A 22,724-nucleotide genomic window follows, 5' to 3' on the forward strand; every position below is an offset into this window, starting at 1 on the left:
GACTTCACTGAATATAAAAATGGTAAAGTGGTGATAATCATAATTCTGATGTTGTGATTTAGGTATCTACTGAAGTGCCCTACTTGCTGAAATAAATGGGAACTAGTTACCTAGGTACTTTGAAAGTATTGGTCATTAGTATTCTACTCCTTATCAACAGTAGTTCAGTGTCAATAGTATGTAATTCTGGTGCAAAACTTTTCTGAGTTTAAAACAACCCTATATTTTGACACTTGCATTTACATTGTCATCACCACAAGTTTTGGCAAAACCTGTTTTTTCACCTGTCAAATCAAGCATGCATTGCATATTTCATATCAGTGGACAAAGGCAGCATTAATATAAAAACATGCACTTCCTGATTTAGTCCTGTAACTGAAAGAATATTTGGTTATAACTTGTTTTCCCATTTACAAGTTTAAAATCTAAATTTATGCATATGTTCTTTCTTTAGCAGATACTCAATAAAGCTGGTGATAAACAATATGGTAGCAGCTTTCTAGCAGACAATTGTATGCTATTCAAAAATGAACATATATAACCACCATCTCCAAACAGTGTAAGAAATGACACTCAAAACGTGCAATTTCTTGTATGTTTGGTGGAATCAGTAACTGAATCAACCAGTTAAAACACATGAAACTTGAACTATATATAGCATGTCAACAAATGTAATAAAATGTCAACTGTATAAAATATCAGCTAGTTTTATTATGAAGGCACTTATATAAAAGCAAAGCAGCATTAAAAGTAGGTACTGGGCTAGATCCTTATTTGTGAATGTTCATTCTGTATGTGTAAAGGAATCAAAAGTCATCTTAGTCAAGCCTGAGGAAAACGAGAATGAGAAAACAATACACTTCACCCAGCCTTCTGCCATCCAAGGTGAGTAACAAAATGAAATTTAACAGGATCGTTGCTGTAATCAGTTTCTTGAGGATTACAGTCACTTTAGGATGTATAAAAACAATAATTACGACAGGTACAGCTAGAGGACTTAGTAAGTCCAGGAGGTGTGTATCTACAGAATAAGGTAATATATTGGCAAAGTAACAAGCGAACCCATAGGTTCATGACTGCTTCTCAGTTTAGTGCAGTTTTTGGACACTGTTCATCATGTAGTTTTAAGCTAATGTGACTACAGTATAACATCTATGCAAACATAATACAGGATTCTATTTAAATATTTAATTTTCTAGCTACTGAAATTGTACATTTTAAGCAGATTTTGTTCCGTTCTTTGAAACTGGTCATTTGTTCTCTGGCACTCTACTGTTAGTGCCAGTTCTTGTGGCTCTTGGAGTTTTGCAGTGAAGTTTTTGATTAACACACAAAAGCCTTTATGTAAAAGGATATTTTTTTTTTCCAACCAAAAAAAAACCACCTTAGAACAGTTTTGTTATCTCACTTCCTTAGTAGCATCTAATTCCTCTTCTTCCTCATCTTCTTCCTCTTCATCTTCCTCTTCTTCCTCTTCATCTTTTCTTAGCAGACTGCTGGAAATCTGCTAAAACAAAAATCGAACAAAAGTAAATCAAGTTCTCCCGAAAGAAAAACATTCTGTTGGCATTCCCAGTCTAAGTACTTGTGGGTTTTTCATTTGGGGAGGCGGGGGAAGTTGTTTATCCCTTAACTCTTCAACTTCCAGTAACATGCATAATGCCAACAGAAAGATACAGTGCACAGAATGTAAATACAGTAATGATTTCTAAAAACCCTAAAAAATAAAATCCTCATAGTCCCGAGAACTATTATAGGATAGGGAAACCTATGCATTGATCGAATTGATATTAAAAATGAACACCGTCTTAAGGTAGTTTTTTTTCTGGGTTGGCTGTTGAGGCAGTAGCAGGCTGAAGATGAGTATTAATGCATAATCTTATCTTGAAGACATCAAAGCTCTTCAGTGAAATGAAAACACTGTTACTCTAAGCTGTTTCTGAGAATAAATTAGACAAATTTTACTAGAGGAGTCTTGATTCATTCATGAACTTCTTTCCCTGCCCATCAGAATGATACTGTAGTCCTTTTTGGTTTGTCAAATATTAAAAACAAGTGCCAGCTGCCAAGCTTTCATCTCATCTGATAGATTCTGCAATCTATACTTTTTTCTAATAAGGGCTCAATCTAATTTCTATTAAAGATAGAGTCTTGACAGAAGATGCAACATTTACAATTTAAAGTAGAATATATGTATTTTTTTTTCTTTCCCCATGAGAAAAGGAACATTAAACTCAATGATAGTTATCCAAGGCATCTGGAATGCTTTTGAAAAATGATTTTAGGTTCAGCAGCTCTCTTAAGGGCATCTGCAGCTCTAATTTTGGTTATATTTTCTGAGTTTTCTCACATACAGTGATATAATAAAACTTCAGTTTATTGAAGACAAAACTTGAATTTTTTTTTTTTTTTTAAACAACCCACTATTTTAAAAGTCCTTAAATGCTGGTTATTAAATTGACTTCTGAGATTTCATAATTCATACAGCTATGTATGTAACAAAAGTTTTTTTGTGTGCATAAAGCAAACTGCAATCATTGAACTAATGAAAGCAGAAAGATCCTTAGTCTTGTTGATGCTCACAAAGTACCTAATTTAGCTTGCAGCAAATGCTTGCTTACAATTCTCTGAACATAACAGAAAATGGAGTTAATCATTGGATGAAGCTGGGTTAACTTGAGTATAAATGCCTAAACCAGCAGTCTTTCTGTGAAAGAGGAAAAAGACAATGACACTGATTTGTAATTGGAGATTAAGGACTGCTGCAGATTGAGCCTGTTAAGGTAGCTTCATTTCAATGGATAGACTAATTTTCCAAGTTTTTTCTAGTTAAAAACATCTGAAATTCTTAAGCAGAACTTCAGTTATTTTCTGAGTATAAGATCCCCCCCCTTCCTGAAATAAGAGGTGCTGTTTTGGCTCTAATGTTTCTTTTTCTGCTTGCTACTTGAGTACCTTTGACCATGGTGTAATTAACTAAACAGTAAATTAAATATTATCATTGGTGGTGGTGAGATGGTGGTAAGACTGCTATCCAAAGAACCAAACCGGATCTGAGTAAGGAAAAGGAGAAAGGAAATTAGGCAGTTTAAATCCATGTTATTTTGCCATAAAGCTAGAACATGCCAGTAACTTGAAAATTTAATTTTTGATTACTGCATGCTGAAAATATACTTTAAAAAGTTTAATGGAATCTGATAACTTGTTGCTCATCATAAACAACCTTATGTGAAAATAAATTCTTTTGTAAGTTTGCACATAGGTGATGACTGTCCTTGCTTAAGCTGTTAAGCTGCGTATTTCACTGCATGTGCTACTACAAAAAGCATGGCAATTCTCACTTCATGTCTTACACAGTGGGCAGTGTTGGAACACCTGGATGCAGACATTTTCAACCACGGTTAAAATCGTACTTTGCTGCCTTAGACGGCAGGTGTAAAACAGCTGGCTATATTAAATATATGTGGATAAAACTTGTGTAGTTAAGCTTCATTTAAAGTATCTGGAAAACATCATTCTCTTCTGCAATAGTTCTGTCTAAAATATAGCATATAAACCTGAATCAGTAAAATTAAATGGTGAAGATAAACTGCCAAGTAAAGTGCAAAGTGAAGGGATTTACGAAGGACTGTCATGAAAATTTAAATAGCGTTTTCAGGACTTGTGTAAAACTAAGTATCTGCAATAGTCATGTTTAAAAAAAAAGCCTGGAACTCTCGAAGAGGTTTTCTTATAATAGGGAGCCATCCTATGAAAAACAGCTTTCCTGGCACATAGAAGTTTTCTCTCCTGATAATATTAATTGCATATAAATGAAAAAAAGTGCAGGTCTTATTGTACTGCCAGTACAGCTTGCGACATTCTTTCCAACAGGATTGCCCGTTACTCCTTTCCTTGTGGTTTTGTAGTACTGCCTGTGAAATGAGGCCTGGCAGGATGGAGAAACTAGTAACTCAATTGCTTCAGCTAGTCTGAGTGAGAGTTGAAAACACCTATGAAAGTCAAGGGGGGGAAAAAAGTAGAGGGACAAAACTATTAAGATGGACACAAAGATAGTGGTCTTTGCAAATTCCTGCTTTTTGTAATTTAGCATACAGTTTTTCTTCCAGAATACTCATACCAGGACTGACAGGACACACTTGGATTACCATGTTGTTTGACAAAGCAACATGACATCACGTTAAGGCATCAGAACTTTAAAAGAAGGTAGCTCTTTGTGAAAAAAATGAATCAAGCTCAAGGAGTACTTTAGATTTTTAATACGGAAGCAATACAGAAAGGTAGTGCACAGAACCAGAAATGAATTCAAGGATGTATGTGCTAAATCCTCTAAAACACAAGTGGTGTGTTACTGGCACAGCTTATCCCATCTGGTATGCAGGGACTTTCTGCCCCACCCCCTGCCTTCTGGGTCAGTGTTTGTGTCGTGTGTCCTCCCCCCCATAGTCTTGGTCTGTGAGATTCTGTGAACTACGGACCATATTATTTGTACTGTTTCAAATTGAAAACTCCAAAGTACTGCACTACAGTCAATAAATTATTATCATGTAGAGTGAAACCAGACTTGTGAAAACTTAGGAGTGAAGGATCCACTGAAAGATAAAACAAGTCACCTGAAGATTTTTCTGAATGCAGCATTTTTTGCTAGTGAGATGTCTGGTGGGTTCCAGAGATGAGAGCCCTTACTGTAATTCAACAACATACTATCTGCAGAATCAGGAAGGGCAGCATTGGGGCTGTGGGTAACAGGATGCCTGCTGCTTCTTTACTGCCCTATAGCAACTGCATTAGTAGGTGTTCTACCCCTTTTTTCTGCCACGTGATCCCCCTCTGCAGACTCTGTATAACCTAGTAAGGTGACATTATTTTGAAATGCACTGCAGTTTCCCTCTGGGTCTAGATGACTTGCCATTCTTTTCAGATATTCCAGTGAGGGGTTATGAGAACATTTAACATCTGAAGATACAGATAAAAGACAGGTCTAGAAGAGTAAGGTAAATCTGCAAGTTAGTCAAAATGGAGTTTCACTCCATCTTTGAGAGAAATCACAGGGTACATACATTCAGTTTTCTCTTGTTTTGGAGAGTCAAAAACATAGCTGCCTGTGGTATCTCAAAGGAATTACAGATGCTTCTATACCTTTGATACAACTTTACAGCACTGCAGGAAGTTCTCAAGGAAGATGGCAACAGATGTTTGACAGCTTCCTCTGGTCTTCAAAAAAACTGAGTGGGGTAAATACTTTTCTGAAGTAGCTTGAATGTGAAATTTGCTTGTTTGATAGGGAGGACACCAACTTATTCAAAGTCAAGGGTGGCCTTCATGCACTGAATCATTGGGTTCTTTTATCTTTTTTGGATAGCGTGACTCCAACAATAGAACAACTCAACTGTAATAATTGATTATTTCTGCGTTAACAGCAGAGAATGGTAATGGTGTGTATGAAGTCAAGAAACCTTTTTAGTATTACGGTATCAATGCATGATTCTATCCAAAGAAGAAAAGTGGGATGCGCACGTTTTCAATTTGGCTATCTTTGCCTTTAACCAAAACAGCGATAAGAATCATCTTAGTTACATGATTAAGGCTGCAATAAAGAAAGAAAAAATTTAGCCATTTTGCAATATCTGCAAGTTTACTGCTGAAAACCTATCAAAGATTTTTGCAGGGTAGCTGGTTCAAAAGCAGTGGCACTTTCTCAGTTTCACTTATTTCATCCTCCTTTTCCTCACCTGCTCTGAATTTTCAGAGTATAAAAGGGAAGGTCTGTTGGTCATGGGTTTGCTCTGCTGCTAGCAGGTATCACTATTTGAGTTAAGATCTGGCAGAGAATTCATACTCTACTATCTGGATACTGACACTAAGAATATGCAAGTGTTATTTAAAGAATGTCACTTCTGTTAACAATGAGCTCTTAAATCTTTTCTGTGCAAGATACCAGTTTGTTGATGAAAGAAATAGTATCGCTGGAAATGGCACTTTTCAAAAGTAAACAACACAGCTTTAAAAGCTGATTTTATTTATTCCGTAAATAAAACTGGTATTTAGAAGCTGTGTTATTAAAAGCTTAATGTGATCTTTATGCTCTTGGAAGTCTCTTTACCTTTTTAACTGTCCTGAACTGAGTAAAGGTAGTGGATCCATGTACCTGTACATTAGCTAAGGCTCTACTTAAGACATTTGTTTAATATAGTGATGTAGCATTTAATTTTTCTTCCTTACCTGTACTGTCCTCAATGAAGATTTTAAGGAGCCAGTTCTTTGCAGGGGGGACTTCGAATTTGCACGAACTATGTCTAAGCGAGATTGATAGTCTGGTGGGTAAAGTGAGCTCCGAAAAACCTGTTCAGATGAAGAAAGCTGTGATGTGGGTGCCATGATACAGCTTGCAAACTAGCAAGCATCAAAACTGAAGCTAACAAAAACACAGCATTAGACAATTAAACCTGCTCTAGAGATATGCATCAGCTGCAGTTTGGATTGATCACTCTTAGCTAAAACGACATCCTTGCTCAACCTGAGACATATCAACACCCTTACGTGGTCAAAGTAAAAATTCATCAGAGATCTGAGGGGGTTTTGCAAGTGGAAAACTGCAGTGGTTTCCCACTAACATGTTGCTGAGTTTCAGGCTAAGCTACATGTATGAACCCCAGCAACTGCCTTCAGGCTGTCTGTTTCTTGGAGAGATGGACACTTAAGCCCCTTCACAAGCAGATCCTTGCTGCCAGTCACAGCTACATAAAAAAAAAAAATATTAAATCTTCAGCTCAAGAAAAATTTGGGAAAACCCTTAGAATACAGGGGACACGGTAATATCCATTATATTTACAAGTTCTTTCCAATAGCCAAAAGAGTAAATTATAAGACCAACAGCCTGATACTAAAAATAATAAAGCTCTTAGTAAAGTCTTGCACAAATGAAGTCAAGGAAGATGGTAGAATTATGGTCAGTCAGTATTTTTATGGAAAGTAAATACTACCCAATTAACAGGAAATTTAAAATGAGATTAGAAATTTTTACGTGAAAGATAAAGTATTGACTTAGAGTTTTTAATTGGTGCCACCTGACATTTTAATTGTGAAACTAGCATAGTCCAAAATTGCCATGACACAGTTTAACTGAACTAAAAATACCAAGTAGTCTCAATATGACTTGTGCTAACCGAATACTGCCATCCTTGGTCCTGAGCTACGTTATGGAAAAGTAAAATTAGGACTGTTGGTAAGATTTGCAAAAAAAGACCAAAAATGATCTGACTTTCTTGACAAGCTGAACACATACAGAAACATACGTTTTAATGATTGTAACTTTGAAGGCCCAACATCCAGAAGAACTGCAAGAATAAATAAAGGACTGAAAAACATGTCTTGGGGAAAAAAAGAGTAACTCAAAGGGAACAGAATTGATGACTTGAAGCTGTAACTGTCACAAGGTAATTTGGTAACAAATGTCTCTTAATTCTAGAACAGCCTAAAAAACCCAATGACTGAAAGATGAAAACAAGCAAACAAAACTCAGAATGGAAAGGAGGGAGAGATTTTTAATGAAGTAATTAGTTCTTAGAACATCTTACCGGAGCAGTGTAAGATTCTTTCGACTATGCATCTTTACAGTGAGATGCGCTGCAGAGGTATTCTCTAAGAACTATGTTAGCTGAGTTTGGAGTGATACTTAATTTCAGAAAAGTTTCTAATCTGTATTTTGTGGGAAAGGTTAGATTGCCACTGCAATTGTTCTCTGTTTTTAAAATCTCTGCAGTTTATAAACTTGAGTGTTCTTGCTAGAGAAGTGCAAAAAAGGGCTACAGATACACAAGAAGTTTGTTCTGGAAATCTGAAACATATGTTGCATTTTCTGCCTGGGACATGTAAAGCCTTGGTGTGAAAACTGTTTTTATGTAGTAAGTAAATTGAAAAGCAAATCTTAATCAATCTTACCTCTAAATCTTCATTTTCATCAATATTTTGGATATTTTGGTAGGCAGCAGTATATATCTCTAAAGCTTTCCCATGGAATAACATTTCAATAGTTATAAATTCAGAAAATATGTTCTAAAAGGAAATGAAAACAAGATTTTCTTAATACAGTATAGTACATTTCCACTTCAAATACATGAAAGTACTGAATTCTGTACTTGGTATTTATATGATACAAATAACTGCACAATACCTACTACTTTTAAGTAGTCGGACCTGAATTTTAGAAATCAAACAGATATGCTGGCTGGGCTTTCACTTACACAGTTGTCATTTCATACTAAATTCTAAGTAAACGCTTGAATAGTGAAGAGGAGACTCAGTAGGAATAAAAATGCCATGCTGAAAACTCACTTGCTATTCCCTGATAACATACTTGCAAGATGTAGTCAGTGGATTTTTGCTTTGACACCAATCTTTTTTAACAGGCTGGGGACAAGTTATCTGTAAATTCTATACATACCTCTAATTTACAGATAATTATATATTTTATATAATAAAATATTATTTATCTATATAAAAAAAATTAATGATGACATTGTCAGAACTCACACAGTCTTCCTCATAGTACTCTTAACACCAAGCATTGGTTGGCTTGGTTGGGGCGGGGGGGGAGGGAATTTCAACCATCTTTCATTCTTTGCTTAGTCTGTCTTTTTCTCCCAATAAAAAAGTATCTCACTTCAGCAATTTTTTAATTAAATTTGAGATTACATAATGCAAGTGTTTTTCAGTCTATATAGTCATTGTGACTTAACCAGCTGAATGTCTGACACTAAAGAGAGAAATGAAAGCTTTGATTACTTGCAGTCACTGAACATATTGTGCTTTCTTCATCAGTAAAATTTTTAACTACACAGATTTCAGCATGGATAAATATATTCTTTACTTATCACTATTTCTGTTAATTTTGCTGATATTAATCCACATAAAACATTCCACTAACAAATGCAGCTACCAGTGAAGTAGAATACAGCAGCTTTTGCAAGGTACAGACGCTAAACAATCAGATACAGAAAATTCTGAATTCAGTAAACTGTAAGAATAATGAACTGATTTTTTAATTGCAAAGTTCATGATATTTGGATTATGAAGCATTTATGAATTCCACAAGATTTGTATTTATGTAGACTTAAATTAATACGAAATGTTGCTAATCTTGCCAAAGAGTAACTACAGTATTTATTATGCAAGATGAAATGTGATGTCACGTACTGAAATGTGAGCATACATACTTTTATGTCCTTTATTTTCTGTTTCTCAAAGTTATCAATGGTTTCCTCTAATTGCCGAGTTGTTCGAGTTGCATCCAGTGAAGCTCTCTGCAATTCACTTTCAGCCTGGTTAAGTAAACACAAAGGTGAAATTAGTCCTGTATTTGATACAAAGGTATTTGCCCTAATTGCCATGAAAACATTTCAGTCTGGGTTTTCCAAATACAACACATCTGTGTTACTGTATTTGTATATTTGTTTGTAGCTTAATAAACAAATAAAAATGCCTTCTACACTGTCATGACTTTGATCTGAAACATGAAAAATGACTAGCTGCAGCCAGTAGCTAAAGTCCCACTGCCCTAATCTATTTTCTGTAAGTCATCTGCTAATTCCACTGAGCCAGCCCAGACACTACACTGATGACACAGTGACTGGGTTCAGGGAATTAACCCAGCACACGTGTTTACTCTTCAGAAAAGTTAATGTGTTTTTTTTTAAGCTGGTGTAAAGGAGAGGGCAGGAGTGCACAGGCCAGAGCTGCAGATGAGCAGGAAAGATCACCTTTCATTTTCAAGGGCCAATCAGCCTGCTGGGTCTAGAATAAATCTTTTCCAGTCACATGCAGAACCTTGTCTTACTAGGTTTTTATAAATTATTTAAATAGACAATAGAGCAGCAGCAGGAACTAATGCATTTCTCCCGTAAGTATCTCAATCAGCAGACTAGAGTTAGTATAATTTTGAGATCCAAAAGCATTTCAGGTATTTTATATTTCTAGTATTTTTATATTTTTAAAATATTTTATGAAACATATCTTCAAAAGGGCACTGGGAAGGTGACACACCAGCCAATCCCTAATGCATCAATACATGTTTTTCTTACTTTGTTACTAAAAAAAGCATTTTAGATATGTATTTTAATTAGATAAAACTATGAACTGTACAAAAAATGCGTATTACCGTTTAAATAAAGGTATTGAAGCTACTCTGGTTAAGAAGAATTGTGAGAACTGTGTATTATTACAAAATAATGATGTAAAAGATGCAAGAGCTTGCACTTGACTGCAAAATTTGGGACTAACTTTAATTTTCAATAGATTATTGGTCAAACATTATAGATTAGTCAAGACAGTACTTACAAACTCTGTCAGTGAGCATCATCAGGAATCTATTCTGTCCTGGGACTTGGAAATAGTGTATCAAACAAGTAATTGTATCCTACACTCAAGATGTAGGATTCTTCCCATTTCTACAACACTGCAACTTCAGAGAGAAACTTTTTTTTTTTTTTTAAAGATGGAAATAGACACCACAGGCCTAGTTCCCATGATCTAGTTTTTAGTGTTACATGTATATGGAAACCTACAGCATAAGGCATGCTGTGTCACTTCTTTTTCTTTGGTTAAGAACTAGTAAACTTATATTATGGGATTATCAGTTTGAAACAATCTCCTTAGAAAACCAGCTTAAAAGTCATAGATGCAACTCTGCCATTACTAGGCTAGCAAAATTGGTAATGATCTTTAGTAGTACATAAGATCACATGTTCATCTGCCTTTCATCTAAAACACAGAAGGGAAACGGAGTAAGACAAGACATTTTGTGTATTCTCAATTATTACAATCAGTTACTCTCTGTAAATGAAGGCAGCTGTCATGCATAAGCAGCCATTACACATACAAATACAGTTATGTTATTGCTCGATCCATCTTAAATAGACTGGCCAGATTTTGTGCGCAGATGCTTTGGGAAAGGAATTTTGTTTGTTGTAGAGTGAAATGTCTAAAGTTGCAAAACCTGCATAGTCTGCAGTTTGATATTTTCTCTTCTGAAGGCTCACCTGTGACTGGAAATACTAGTAAAGGAAAAAAAGGCAAAATAATAATATTTCATAAAAGTATGTTTTCACTTCTGGTTTTAATATTTCAAAATTTAGTATTTCAAAAGTTCTGTATACTTTGGAGGGCACTGTTATTATGTTGTCTGAAGCTTCCTGCTGTAAGACATTACTTACAGCGTGTAATAGCTTTGCTAGAATTCAGGTATCCAGGCCAAAATATTTCAGGAAAACTGTTTGTTTTGGACTGGGGTTTGGTTATTTATTCATAAAAAACCCCACAAACCGAAAAAACCCCAGACAATGTAGGTAGACTGTTTCAGAAAAAAATATCAATTTTGATGTTTAAAAATTCATTTTTGTATTTTAAAAAATTCTGGTAAGGCTTTATTTTCAAAGCTGTATTACCCCCGTGTTTCATAAGATGGACTTGAAATCTGGGAGTACAGAACCTTTGCTACTTGTGGCCAAAGTTGTCAGCTGGTGAAACATCACAGTTCCTCAAGACTGGAGCTTAACAGCTACACTAATAAACACGGTGAAGCCTCTCTCAGACCCGAAAGCTGACCTGCATACATTCTCAAAAGCAAATGAACATATTCCTGCTCCCAATACTTTTTAATGCATTTTGCGTTCATCACTTTAAAATGCAGACACATAGTGTTTGGCGCCTTTGGCCATATGCAAAACCAGACTGTACTGAGATTTAATAACTCTTCAGGCAAAGTCTTAAGTACAGAAAACAGGTGTTGCAAGAATCTAAGGCGCAGAAGGGTGTTTGGGATTAGCTTAGTGCAAAGAGACAAGAAGAAAAAAAGCTAGATGTCAGCCATATACCCATGAAATCAACTGGGAATTAGTGCAAAAGGGAGAAAAATGGGACCAGTCTCCCTCTGGGGAGAATAGCTGTTACGATTTACTCCTTTAATTGTAATGGAAGAGAACTCTGCATCACAGCTCAAGTTATAACCCTATGGCTGACATCTGTGTGTCTATTACATGAGGAATTCTAATTAGTCGTCACTTTATTTAACCGATTTGATTAATATTAAATGGGAATTCTTTGGCAGAGACAAAAATAAAATGTCATTCTCCTGGGTGGCATTTGACCATCACAATTATTTTCACTTTCTGCAGTCCCATGCCCTAGTCACTAGAAAGATCCTAATTTCTGAAATAAAGTTGATGAAATCCTACAAATAGGACAGCTTCACAGCTGAATCCAATGCTAAAGCATAACAAAAAAATAAACAGCACATCATCATGAATTTAAATGCTGTATATAGGCATAAAGGGACTGAAGATTGCCTTGATCCCCTTTATTTTGCTATTTCCTAGATTCAGATTGCTTCAGAGTTTACAACTTCAATGAGATTTTAATGGTAATTCTGTGGAGGCTTAATTTCTCCCTCTATAATACAGAACAGCATACTGGCAAGGGTCACTGTCATTTGAAAGGAAGAGTAGTCTGGTTGAGTATTCTACTAACAGAATAACAAATTTTCCTTTCATACTTTGTCTCACAGCTGGAGCAAACTCATGCCCCATCTAGGTACAAGGAAGCACAACACCTACCAAAACAACAGGGAGAAAAGCAATAAAATAAAAAAAGGAATTGTCTGATTACGCTCATTTTTCAAACCCCCCAAATTCCTAGATGCAATTTATGCCTCCCTTTCTTGCATAAACATATCAAATAATTCATAGTTTCTTTTCAATCAAAAAGGGAGTAACGAAGCAGCTATTAGAAGCTGTAACTCATAGTAAAATTTAAGAAAAGATTCAACATAGGAAACAGTCTCTCTCTAAAGACCCTTCTTTTCTTGTTACTTTCTAAACACAATAGTTTAATTCATGAGAAGTTTTAAAAAATATTTCTTATAGCCACTAGAGATACAGGATACAATAATGTGTCGATCTGATGGATTCCGCTGGCGTGTCTTTTCCAGTTGAGATAACTGCTTGGCTTCTCGGTTCTTTGCTGTTAAAGTTGCTTTGAGATCATCCTGGAAATAAAATGTTTTAGACATGATTGAAATACATCTACGATAATACCAAATGCACTTTTCTTCACACATGCATTGCCTAGAAAACATGAACAAAACTTCTGCTTTAAATAAAACCAGGTTTACTGATCTTGCCCTTAAATGTTCCCCTGAAAGAGAAATCAATGGGGGCCAAGAGAGTTTAGCACCTTTAACAACACTCTGTGGCACATACTATAACTTAAAATGTGGGGGAAAAGAAAAATACATTTACAGCTTTTCATGAAAAGTATAGATGATCAAAAGCTGAAATCCCTGACGCAGTAAGAAGATGGGCCCATTCCAGGCTTAGCAGTGGAATAAAGGTGGTACTTAGAAATAAGAAGTAGTATCAAATAAATTGTTAAGAGAAAACTGTAACAGGCAGCAGTCAGTACCAATGAGAAGTTACGAAGAACACAAAACTGTACACAGAGATTATGGTGTTTAAATACATTTGGAACAAAATATCCTACTAATGGTGTAGCTGGAGAAGATGAAACTTACTGATCTAGAAAAGGAAGAAATTGTGGATAAATATTTTTGCTCCTCATTTCCAAAGGAGAAGTAGGGTGTACATCTAGGAAGGTCTGTGACCATTTAAGAATGTTTACATACTGCTCTCAAATCCTTGTTCAAAAAACCTGTGTTTTGCAAATAGTTTGGCATACAGGTAATCTAAAATTGTCAGTCAGATATTTATCACTCCATTGATGCTGGTATGGGAAATGACATTAATTTTGATGGCTCTAATTTAAAGGAGCAGTACCTTAGAACAAGCAGAAATACAGCCCAAAAGCATTGTCTAACAAAATCCAAGGCAAGAACTGGGCATGCATTTCAAACCATCATTTCCTCTAAAAAGACCAGTTCCTGTTTCTCTACCAGTCCAGAACAGAGTGGATTAAGGCTAAGTTTTCTGTGCTCCTTCCTTAGATTTCAGAATTTTAACATGGTTGTAGGTCTCCTTCACCCTCAAAGACATGCAATAAATAATGTGTCTTCTTCAAAAAGTTTTGTGATCCTGTGACCCTGATCACTGGTCAATGACAAGCACAAGCGTGCCAAGTTTCAAGAGTGCCATTTCTTCAATAATGAATCTGAAGAAACATGCAGTTTCTTCCTTCTATCCTTTCTGTCTGTTTGTATGTCCTTGTGTATACCACTGTTATTTTGCTTTACCTTAAGGGACACAGAGCTGGCTTCTGATAAAACAATTGCATCTTTAGCCCACCAAAACTATTTTTGCTGTTGTTTTTTTGATATTTGAAATTAAATGTAGAGAAAGAGAAAAATGTATTTATTTTTGCCACAGAACAAAGCAGGTTTGTATGGTCACAGCTGCACGTTTAGTGTTACTTAATGACTGAGCCCTGCTAACAGCACTCTTTCTAGCCACCATTTAAAACAGTCAATCAGATGTAATGGTTGGCTGAAAGGGTTCTGACTTTCATGCAAAGTATCCTTGAGAATGCTAAGGAAACCACTGCAGTTGCCATTGCAAAATTTAGTATTTTCTTTCTAGCCCATAGTGACTTTGGAAATATCCACAGAGACTGCACTGTTCTCTTCCCTACCTCTGTTCTCTGTAGCAACAGCAGCCATCAAATAGGCCTTTCTGCTAGCCAAAGCTGGGGGAAATGCCATTATGGTGAAATAATTAAGGTCTGCACTACTAGCTAACTGAAAAGAATGAAAAATTGGTTTTACTAGCATCTAAATACCTTCATCCAGAAAAAAATAGCATCACAGAGCTCTTTGATCTCAGTGGAACGTATAACAAGAACCAAAAATTGGGTGAAGTCTTTCATTTTAAAAAAAACCACCACAAACATCAACTAAACACTAACTACCACAGACTATCCTATATTCCCCTCCAGTGTCGTCAGAGCAAGATTTGGTATGGCTTTGGAAAATACACTTTAATTAAACCCACGGAGAAACGGAATGGAATGTAACAGCCAGTGAGAAAAAGGACAGGTACAGAGAATACAAAATTATTCATAGTCCCCCTGGCTTTAAATTATGAATTCAAGATACACATAAGAACTCTGGTCAACCATCTAATTTCAAATCATACAGAAGTACAGCTACAGTCTGTCCACCAAACAATGAGCTGGCAGATCCTCATCACTGTACTGTTACCTGCTCTAGTCACTGAAGTTAAAGCAAACCAATCCTTTCTTCTGCAGGTGGATTACCTTGGTTTTATGATGTCCTGTTTTATATGAAGAAAAGGAACTGGGAACAAGAGTTGCCAAAAAGCAGAAAAGTGAAGATTGATATACAGAACAATGAAACAGAAAGAAATCCTAAAATCCTACAATTAAGCTGCATTACAGGACAAGAATATTACACTAGATTCCACTGAAGGTGCAAAATCCTGCCCCAGTGAGCTACTTAGCATAGTAAACCAGGGCATGTGAATGAAACTATTTAATTGCATTAGCAGTTAAAGGACAACAACAGTATTCTGATTGACCTGGGCCACTTTAAAGCATTTGGTATCACAGGACATTGATGTCTTACCCCACAGAAATAGCAACAGTTCTTTTTAGATGCAGCACAAAAGTAGCTTGTGTATATCCTGGAACAGATCCACTAAGTAGCAGTGAGAACATCTCCTTTTTTATAGAGTGCTATAATGACATATTCTACCTAGTTTTAACTTAATCAGCTAATGTAGTTACAGGTAAAGCAGTCCTACAGTTAGCACCCTGTGCTAGCTTTACATGAGTAACAAACCTCGAATGTCGCAGTATTAGAGATTATAACTGAAGACCAGACAGTTGAAGTTTTAATCAAGGTTTACTGTATTGGGCAGGGGAAAAAAAAATAATGGGCTACATCTTTACTAAAGTCTCTCTTAGTTCAAAGGTTAAGTTGATAAAATAGTTAATCCCATCTGCAGCTGAAGAATGCTCTTGTACTCCTGGCAGTCACCAAGATAAACATTATGTAATGCTTTCTGGCATTCTGAAAGGCAAAGACAACAGAAAATGCCATTCACTGTTGCAAAGGATGACCTGCCTTCAGTTGCTTCTGTCCTCCGCATTTACTGGCTATCAGTGGCAATGCACCTCAAGACGGTATCTTCTGGAAGCCCCAAGCATTGCTGTAGTGCTCTGTGTCTCCTCAGCAATGCCACTGCCTACAAACACATGAAACTTGTCTTCTACCCTCAACATTTATATCCTATAATACTCAGTTCTAGGTCTCACAAACTGTGTTCATGGTGAACTATTTAGATACCAAAATCTAGGATACAGGCTCTATAGTCTACAACTCTGTTAAGGACTACCTCACGTAGTACCACTCAAGTACAGGATGCAATTCCTTCATAATTTGTTTCTCTAACAATTGAGATAGCTGTGCAGTAAGTTCCAAATACCATACTCTGTTCCTCACGGTACTGAAAAGACACAAGAACAAAACCATGAAAAATGCTAGTTTGAGAGGCAATGCCACAATGTACTCAAATTAACCCTGATGAACACATTGTAACATTTTTGTTTGTAAAATACCATCAAATAATGATACAGATATATACATTAATTACAGATTTGAGTTTACAGGATGAAGTTACCCTCTATATAATATACAAGTGTTACAATGAACTATTTGATCCTATAATTCAGTATCTGCTTATTAAAATTTACTTGCTTAAGCTTATCCCTCCTGGAGGAAATTTTCAGATATTTTGTGGGAATATTTTCAACCCCTATATACACTGTTTCCCGAACACAGTGAATCAAGAGACCTCAGGTTTTTTTGTGTATCTTCAGGTCATCCTGATGACTCTGCAGGACAGAGGGATTCAGGCCACTACCTATTTATCAGTTTCAAAAAGTGCCTTCTACGTTATGAACTTCAATGTAGAACCTTCCAAGTCAGAAAAGCTGTTAAAGGCAGCATACAGATGACTAAGAGCCAAAAGCATTACATGTAATTCACCTTTTGGAACTCTGAATAATAATAATAGAATGGCATTATTTATAAAGAAACATGTCCTGAATTTGCACTATCCAGAAGTTTCACACTATCCTGAATGCCTTTTTTTAGCATTTGATTGTGCTCCAAGAGTCTGAATATTCTTGCCTTCACACCAAAACTTTTTCCTCCAACATATATATAGCTTCAATTCAGATGTATTACTATATAATTTTGACCGATTATTGTAATATGAAAAATTGGAACACCCCCCACCCCCCCTGCCCCAAAGTAGAAGTTTTCAACTGAGCGTCCGGAACACCAAAATGTACCTTGTGGGAAAACAGACATTTAACCTACCCTTTTAAGTTTCACTATGGTCCCGTAGCTTTTCAGAGGTTCAACAACCTTGGCTTCAAGCCTATCAACCTATCAAAAAAAAAAAAAAAAAAAAATCACGTCACTAAAATCATCCATATCTATGGTGTGCAGAAATAGGAATCAATTAATTTCCTAGTGACTCATCTTATTAGGAATTTAGTCCATATATGATGAAAATATAGTGAGATGGAGGTTCAAAAATATTCCAAAAACTACAATATATTAAATTAACCAGTAGATCATTTGTATTTTGAGCAGCTCAAGCTCATTTCTAGTAGAATTCCTTTTTCATCATTGGCAATACATCAAGACAAATGAAACACAGAGATTCTAACAACTCAGTACTAAACACATCAAACACTGCATCTTGGAGATCTGTAGCTTTCTGTCTGAAGGCAAAGATCAGTGTATTTGCACTACACTTGATAGATTATGGACTAAGCCATCTGGTATCAAACATACTGTTAGAAATGCAACACTTCAGTTCTTAAAAATAATGGAAACAGCATTGTAGGTATTGAAAATATTAAAAATACCAACAACAGGTTGTGTAAAATGCATGAATGCTCTCACAGATGAGTGCATCTGAATTTTTGCTTCAGTTCTCCTAGTCAGAAAAACAGCTCCATATGGCCAGACAGATAATAGGATAAGACCTGCCTGCTTGTCGAATTGACAATACTGCCCAAGTGGTCCCAGCGTAAGCTGCTGATGACTTTGGACCAGTGAGTCATCTGCCCCATCGCTGCTGCATCCAAATTAGGGCAAGGTGCTTACCTGTACTAGAAAGGGGCAGGCATTACACTCTCCTCTAAACTGGCAGTCACCAGTCAGCCAATATCTATGCCAACTGAGCAAACGTTTCTCCTCTACTGCACTCTATCAGTGCACTGTCAAACAATTTCACCTAAACTACCAATAGAATAGAATGGAATAGGGCAGTAGGGCTCTACATGAAGCAGATGATATAGACATACCAAATAACCTGCCTGTCTTGCTTGCTTACCCTTCCACATGTTCTGGAAGTACCTCACACCTCAGCATTTATGTATCTAGCACTGCAGTTGAAAACTAGAAATCCATAACCCTTATAAGCTAATTATCTCTTGCCCATACTGTCAATATATATGAAAACTCTTAATTAACCTGATGCCCAAAAGAAATAAATCTGAGATGATCTATTTGGTTTTCATAAGCAAAGGAGAATTTGATTTAAAGGCTAAAAGCTTCTCTTTTCCTTTGCTGCTTCTGCCTTTTCTCCCTCAAAGGGCAGTGGTGGTTTGTGGATAGGCATGGTATGAAAATGTAGGCCAGACGTCAGCTTTTAGAACATGATTAAAAGAAGCAAAACTGAAGTTGTTATATAGGTACCTCAAAATTGCAGATTCACAGTTCCAAGGTGGAAAAAAAGATCACACAGTCTGACTTCATGTACAACTTTGGCCACCATATAAATTTACCCTACTAATAGAGGGATAAATTGCTATTACATCAATTAAAGCATAAGGACCTATGTGTGGCTCAGCTGGAGGCAAATGCCTAAAAAGCATATGAAAAAACCCCACCATTTTGCACTATCCACACTCTTGGATTTCTTACTACTTAAAAATCTGGCCCTAAATACACTGTTAAAGATCCATGTGTATTTCTTGTTTTTCAAACCCTCCACTTAGTAGACCAGATACCTCATAGATTAACTACTTCTAAAAGGTTTTCTTTCTCTGCTTTGTTAATACAGAAAGATGACTGGTGTTTCAGGGGTTTTTTTAAGTCCTATCTGAAAACATCAAGAATGTCACCTACTTCAGTCTTTTTAAAATTACAGTTCTTAGCTTTTCAAAACTATAAACGGGAAGTTTCTATTCCTACTGAAAGAATAGATATGTACTCAAAAACCTATTTTGAGTACATGTGAATGAATTTACTTTTTCCTAAATCTCAGCATTTGGAATATTGAATCAGAAGTTACAGTTTGACTCGCCCCACACATAGGTGTGTAAGTGGCATAAACACCTTTCTTTACACTCACTTATCTAGCAGAAATGTGACTGTATTGTCACACGTGGTCCAAATCAAGTTTGTACTTTTTGTGTTGAACTACAGATTTATGAAATGTACAGTGGACCCTGACAGTACCTCAGAGAGGCTGTCAGTGCCCAGTGAAGGATTCCAGTTACTATTCTCTTCAATACTGCTGCTGGTAACAGACTCAGCAAAAGGAAAATGACTGACTTTACCTCAGCTGCTGCTACAGAACTCAAGCCACAAAATTAAAAGAACATTTTCTTAACCATAAATCATAATCCAAAGCCTTAAGACCAGCAAAAGACTTGCTGTCTCAAATTCTGTGGGTGCTCATATGTATAGTTTCACTGACTTCAACAGGACTAATCACTGGCAGTTTTCACTAAGTTATTAGCAGAGTGAATGATGACAGCTTTGGCAGCCTATCCTGCTCTGCCACTAATATATTTAAAAGTGCCACTAATATATTTAGAAGTGTTTTCTCTCATGATTGCAGAGTATATCTTTTCCCTTTTAATCACAGATAAGCAACTGAAAAGTTCAGATGGCAAACACAACATGTACAGCTTTAATTTTGTACCTCTGCCTGGCGATAATCCTGAAGTCTGGAAAATTCATCTGCAAAGTTTTTCAGTCCAACTTTTAAGTTTGGTGTCTCTGTGGCTGCATATGCATATATTTCATTTACTAGAAGATCTGCTTTGTCTCGTAGTCTGGCAGTTTTACGTACATATCCAGCAAATATTTGGCACAATTCACCAAAATGTTTTTCCACATTTGAAACAGCATCTTGTATTTGTCTAGTCTGATTGTCCCTGGGTACCAAAGAAAAATAAGTAGAAAATAAGAAGGGTAGAGTTGTTTACAAGACATACAGGAAAAAACCTATATAATTATAATGTTATGAATTTATGCATTATTTGGACATCTCATTCCAGTGCAAAATAGAAAGCTACATGTAATACGTGCTTATTTACAAATGGATAACAAACAAAAACCCCAGGATTTATAGTTAGAAATAAAGATCCAATAGAGGAAATCCCAAATCACAAAAACCAGGTCAGAGGTTTTCCTCCTGTGGTTAAGCAAAAGCTCACTATTGCTGTTGGTATTAATCACTAACATAGTGGTAATGCCTTTGGGTCTCAGACAAGACTGGGTCATACAGCTCCTGCCGGAGTCTTGCAATCTAAACAGACAAGTCAGTAGTTGGAGAAATTAGGCAGTAGAGGGCAAACACATAAAGGTATTAAATGTTCTTTAAATTGTGAACAGGCACCAAACTGCTCCTGGTCTGCACTACAGAGGATAAATATCCCTGAGAATTAGACAAGAAAAGTGAACGGACACAACTACAGCAGTGAAAACTCTAAAAGCACTGAAAGGACACTCATTACACCAACAAATTATTTTCTTTTAAATGATATTCTTTTTTTTATTTGAAACAACTGCCTGTATGTTTCATTATTAATGATCTACAGAAGTAATTCTGAAATTTTAATTCATATATTTCACTTTATATTTTGCCTTCCTATTCCTACATCATTTGATCTTGCTTTAGCTATGCTTCAGTGATACTATTAAACCAAATCAGTGTCAGTGAATTCATGCCAGTTGTTGATCTGACTGAATCAACTACAGGACAATTTGGCTAACAGAAATTGCCAAATACTGGGTTCTAAGAAGTCTCCATGGTCTGCATGAGGGGATGCATGCGAAGCGCTGGAATTCTTAGCCAGACAATTCACTCGTACCACTGTCTTGGTAAGGAACAGAAACAGAAATTTCCTTCACATCCTTAAGCTATCCCAACTCCAAATGCTGACCAATGCTTAAATATTGACTTAATATCAGGGCACATGAACATCAGAAAAACTGGAAGAAATTTAATACTTTAAAACTAAACAGCAATGCAGTCAATACAAATGAAAACCACCTTTTTTCAGGAACTCTTCAGAAAAAATATTTCAGGCCAAAGTTCTGCTGCAGGCAAAACTCCAGCTGTGTTGCTTCATGACAAGCAGTCTAGAAGACTATTCAAAAGAGATTTTGTTCCATGAAAAAATAAAATTCCAAGTTGTTCAGTCCTCTAGGACATGCTTGAGCATAGAACCATTTGAATAGGAATGGTTTCAGCCAGTGAATGGGCCAGTAAGAGTCTCATTAAGTATTAATAAAGTTGGTTTTCAAAATCAATACTATCTGATAAAGTCTTCAGTAAAAGGTACATCTTTCCTATTTTACTGGAAGGTGTTAATGTCAGCAAGTGCACCTCTCCCGGGGGAAGCCTTAAGCACACTTCCCTCCCCTATTTTACAATTTTGATCTCACAGTACTCCCATGCAAGTAATATTTAATTTTAAGGCATGCAACACTACATTTCCTTAGATGGGGCTGTGAAAAGCTGGGTTTTTTTCCCCCCTCCTAATTATTTGTGACCGCTTAGAGGCGGCCACAAAATTATCTGCCAGAGGCCCGATTAAACTGGCAAGTCTTCATCTTTACATAGCATACTAAGCCTAAAAAAGTTTTGCGGCCTTTACCTGAGGAAAACAGAGGCGGATCCCCCACGCTCAGGGACGTCAGCTGCCTGACCTGGGGGTCTGGGGGACTAGGCCCGCATCGCCCCCAGACCGCCACGGCACTCCCTGGGTACCCTGACTGAAACAGGGCCTCCTCCCCTGCCCGGCACGGCTACGCGACGCCGCCAGCCGACGCAACGCCAGCCCCCGGGAGCACAGGCAGAGACCCGCAACAGGCACCGAGGCGGCGGCACCCCAGGGCCTCCACCGCCGCAGCCCCTCACCGCCCCGTTACCTGGCGTCCAGCCCGCGGCCCAGCAGCATCATGGCGGCGGCGGCCCGGCGGGAAAGAGGGCGGTGCTCCGCGTGCGCTCCGTTTCCATGGCCACCACCCGCCGCCCGCCCTCCCTGGGCCCGGCCCCGCCCCAGGCCCGCCCCGGCCCCGCCGCCTGCGGGCGGGCTGCGGCCTCTCCGCCGCCGCGGGGTAGGTAGCTCGCCGAGGGGTCTGGTCCGAGTAGACCTGGCGGCCCTGGCAGGCCGGCTGCCCACCGCGGAACAGCCCCGGCCCTGCCGGCGGGGGCAGGGGTCTCCAGCTCCCGAGCTGGCTGTCCCCAGGAGAAGTGCAGCGCCAAGGCCCTGACAGGCACCGGAGCAGAAACCTCGAGCCTGTCTCATTAAACAAAAAAAACCCCAAAAAACCAACCAACCGACCAACCAACCAAAAAACTCCCCAAAACCCCCAACCAACCAAACAAAAAGTCTGAAAACTCAATTTGTTTTGTAAATGCCCTTTTTGTGCAAATCTAGGC

At 37.4% G+C, this 22,724-nt stretch overlaps 1 protein-coding gene across 3 annotated transcripts; it reads right to left on the reverse strand.

The window, feature by feature from the left end:
- Positions 1–691: 691 nt before the first annotated feature.
- Positions 692–22,307, reverse strand: CIBAR1 (CBY1 interacting BAR domain containing 1). Of its 3 annotated transcripts, none has more exons than XM_056330263.1 (9): positions 22,211–22,307; positions 19,974–20,208; positions 17,348–17,416; positions 12,938–13,039; positions 9,216–9,320; positions 7,942–8,055; positions 6,223–6,342; positions 1,409–1,504; positions 692–828 (listed from the first exon to the last, which is right to left on the reverse strand). In XM_056330263.1, exons 1-9 carry the CDS (start codon positions 22,240–22,242, stop codon positions 823–825), a joined length of 879 nt encoding a protein of 292 aa, XP_056186238.1. In that variant the 5' UTR covers positions 22,243–22,307; the 3' UTR covers positions 692–822. The 3 variants fall into 3 exon arrangements, with proteins under 3 accessions (XP_056186238.1, XP_056186237.1, XP_056186236.1); XM_056330262.1 differs by having other exon boundaries at positions 1,409–1,507; XM_056330261.1 differs by having other exon boundaries at positions 692–1,504.
- Positions 22,308–22,724: the final 417 nt, after the last annotated feature.

Source organism: Falco biarmicus, chromosome 3 (genome assembly GCF_023638135.1).
Source record: "Falco biarmicus isolate bFalBia1 chromosome 3, bFalBia1.pri, whole genome shotgun sequence".
Classification (NCBI taxonomy): domain Eukaryota; kingdom Metazoa; phylum Chordata; class Aves; order Falconiformes; family Falconidae; genus Falco; species Falco biarmicus.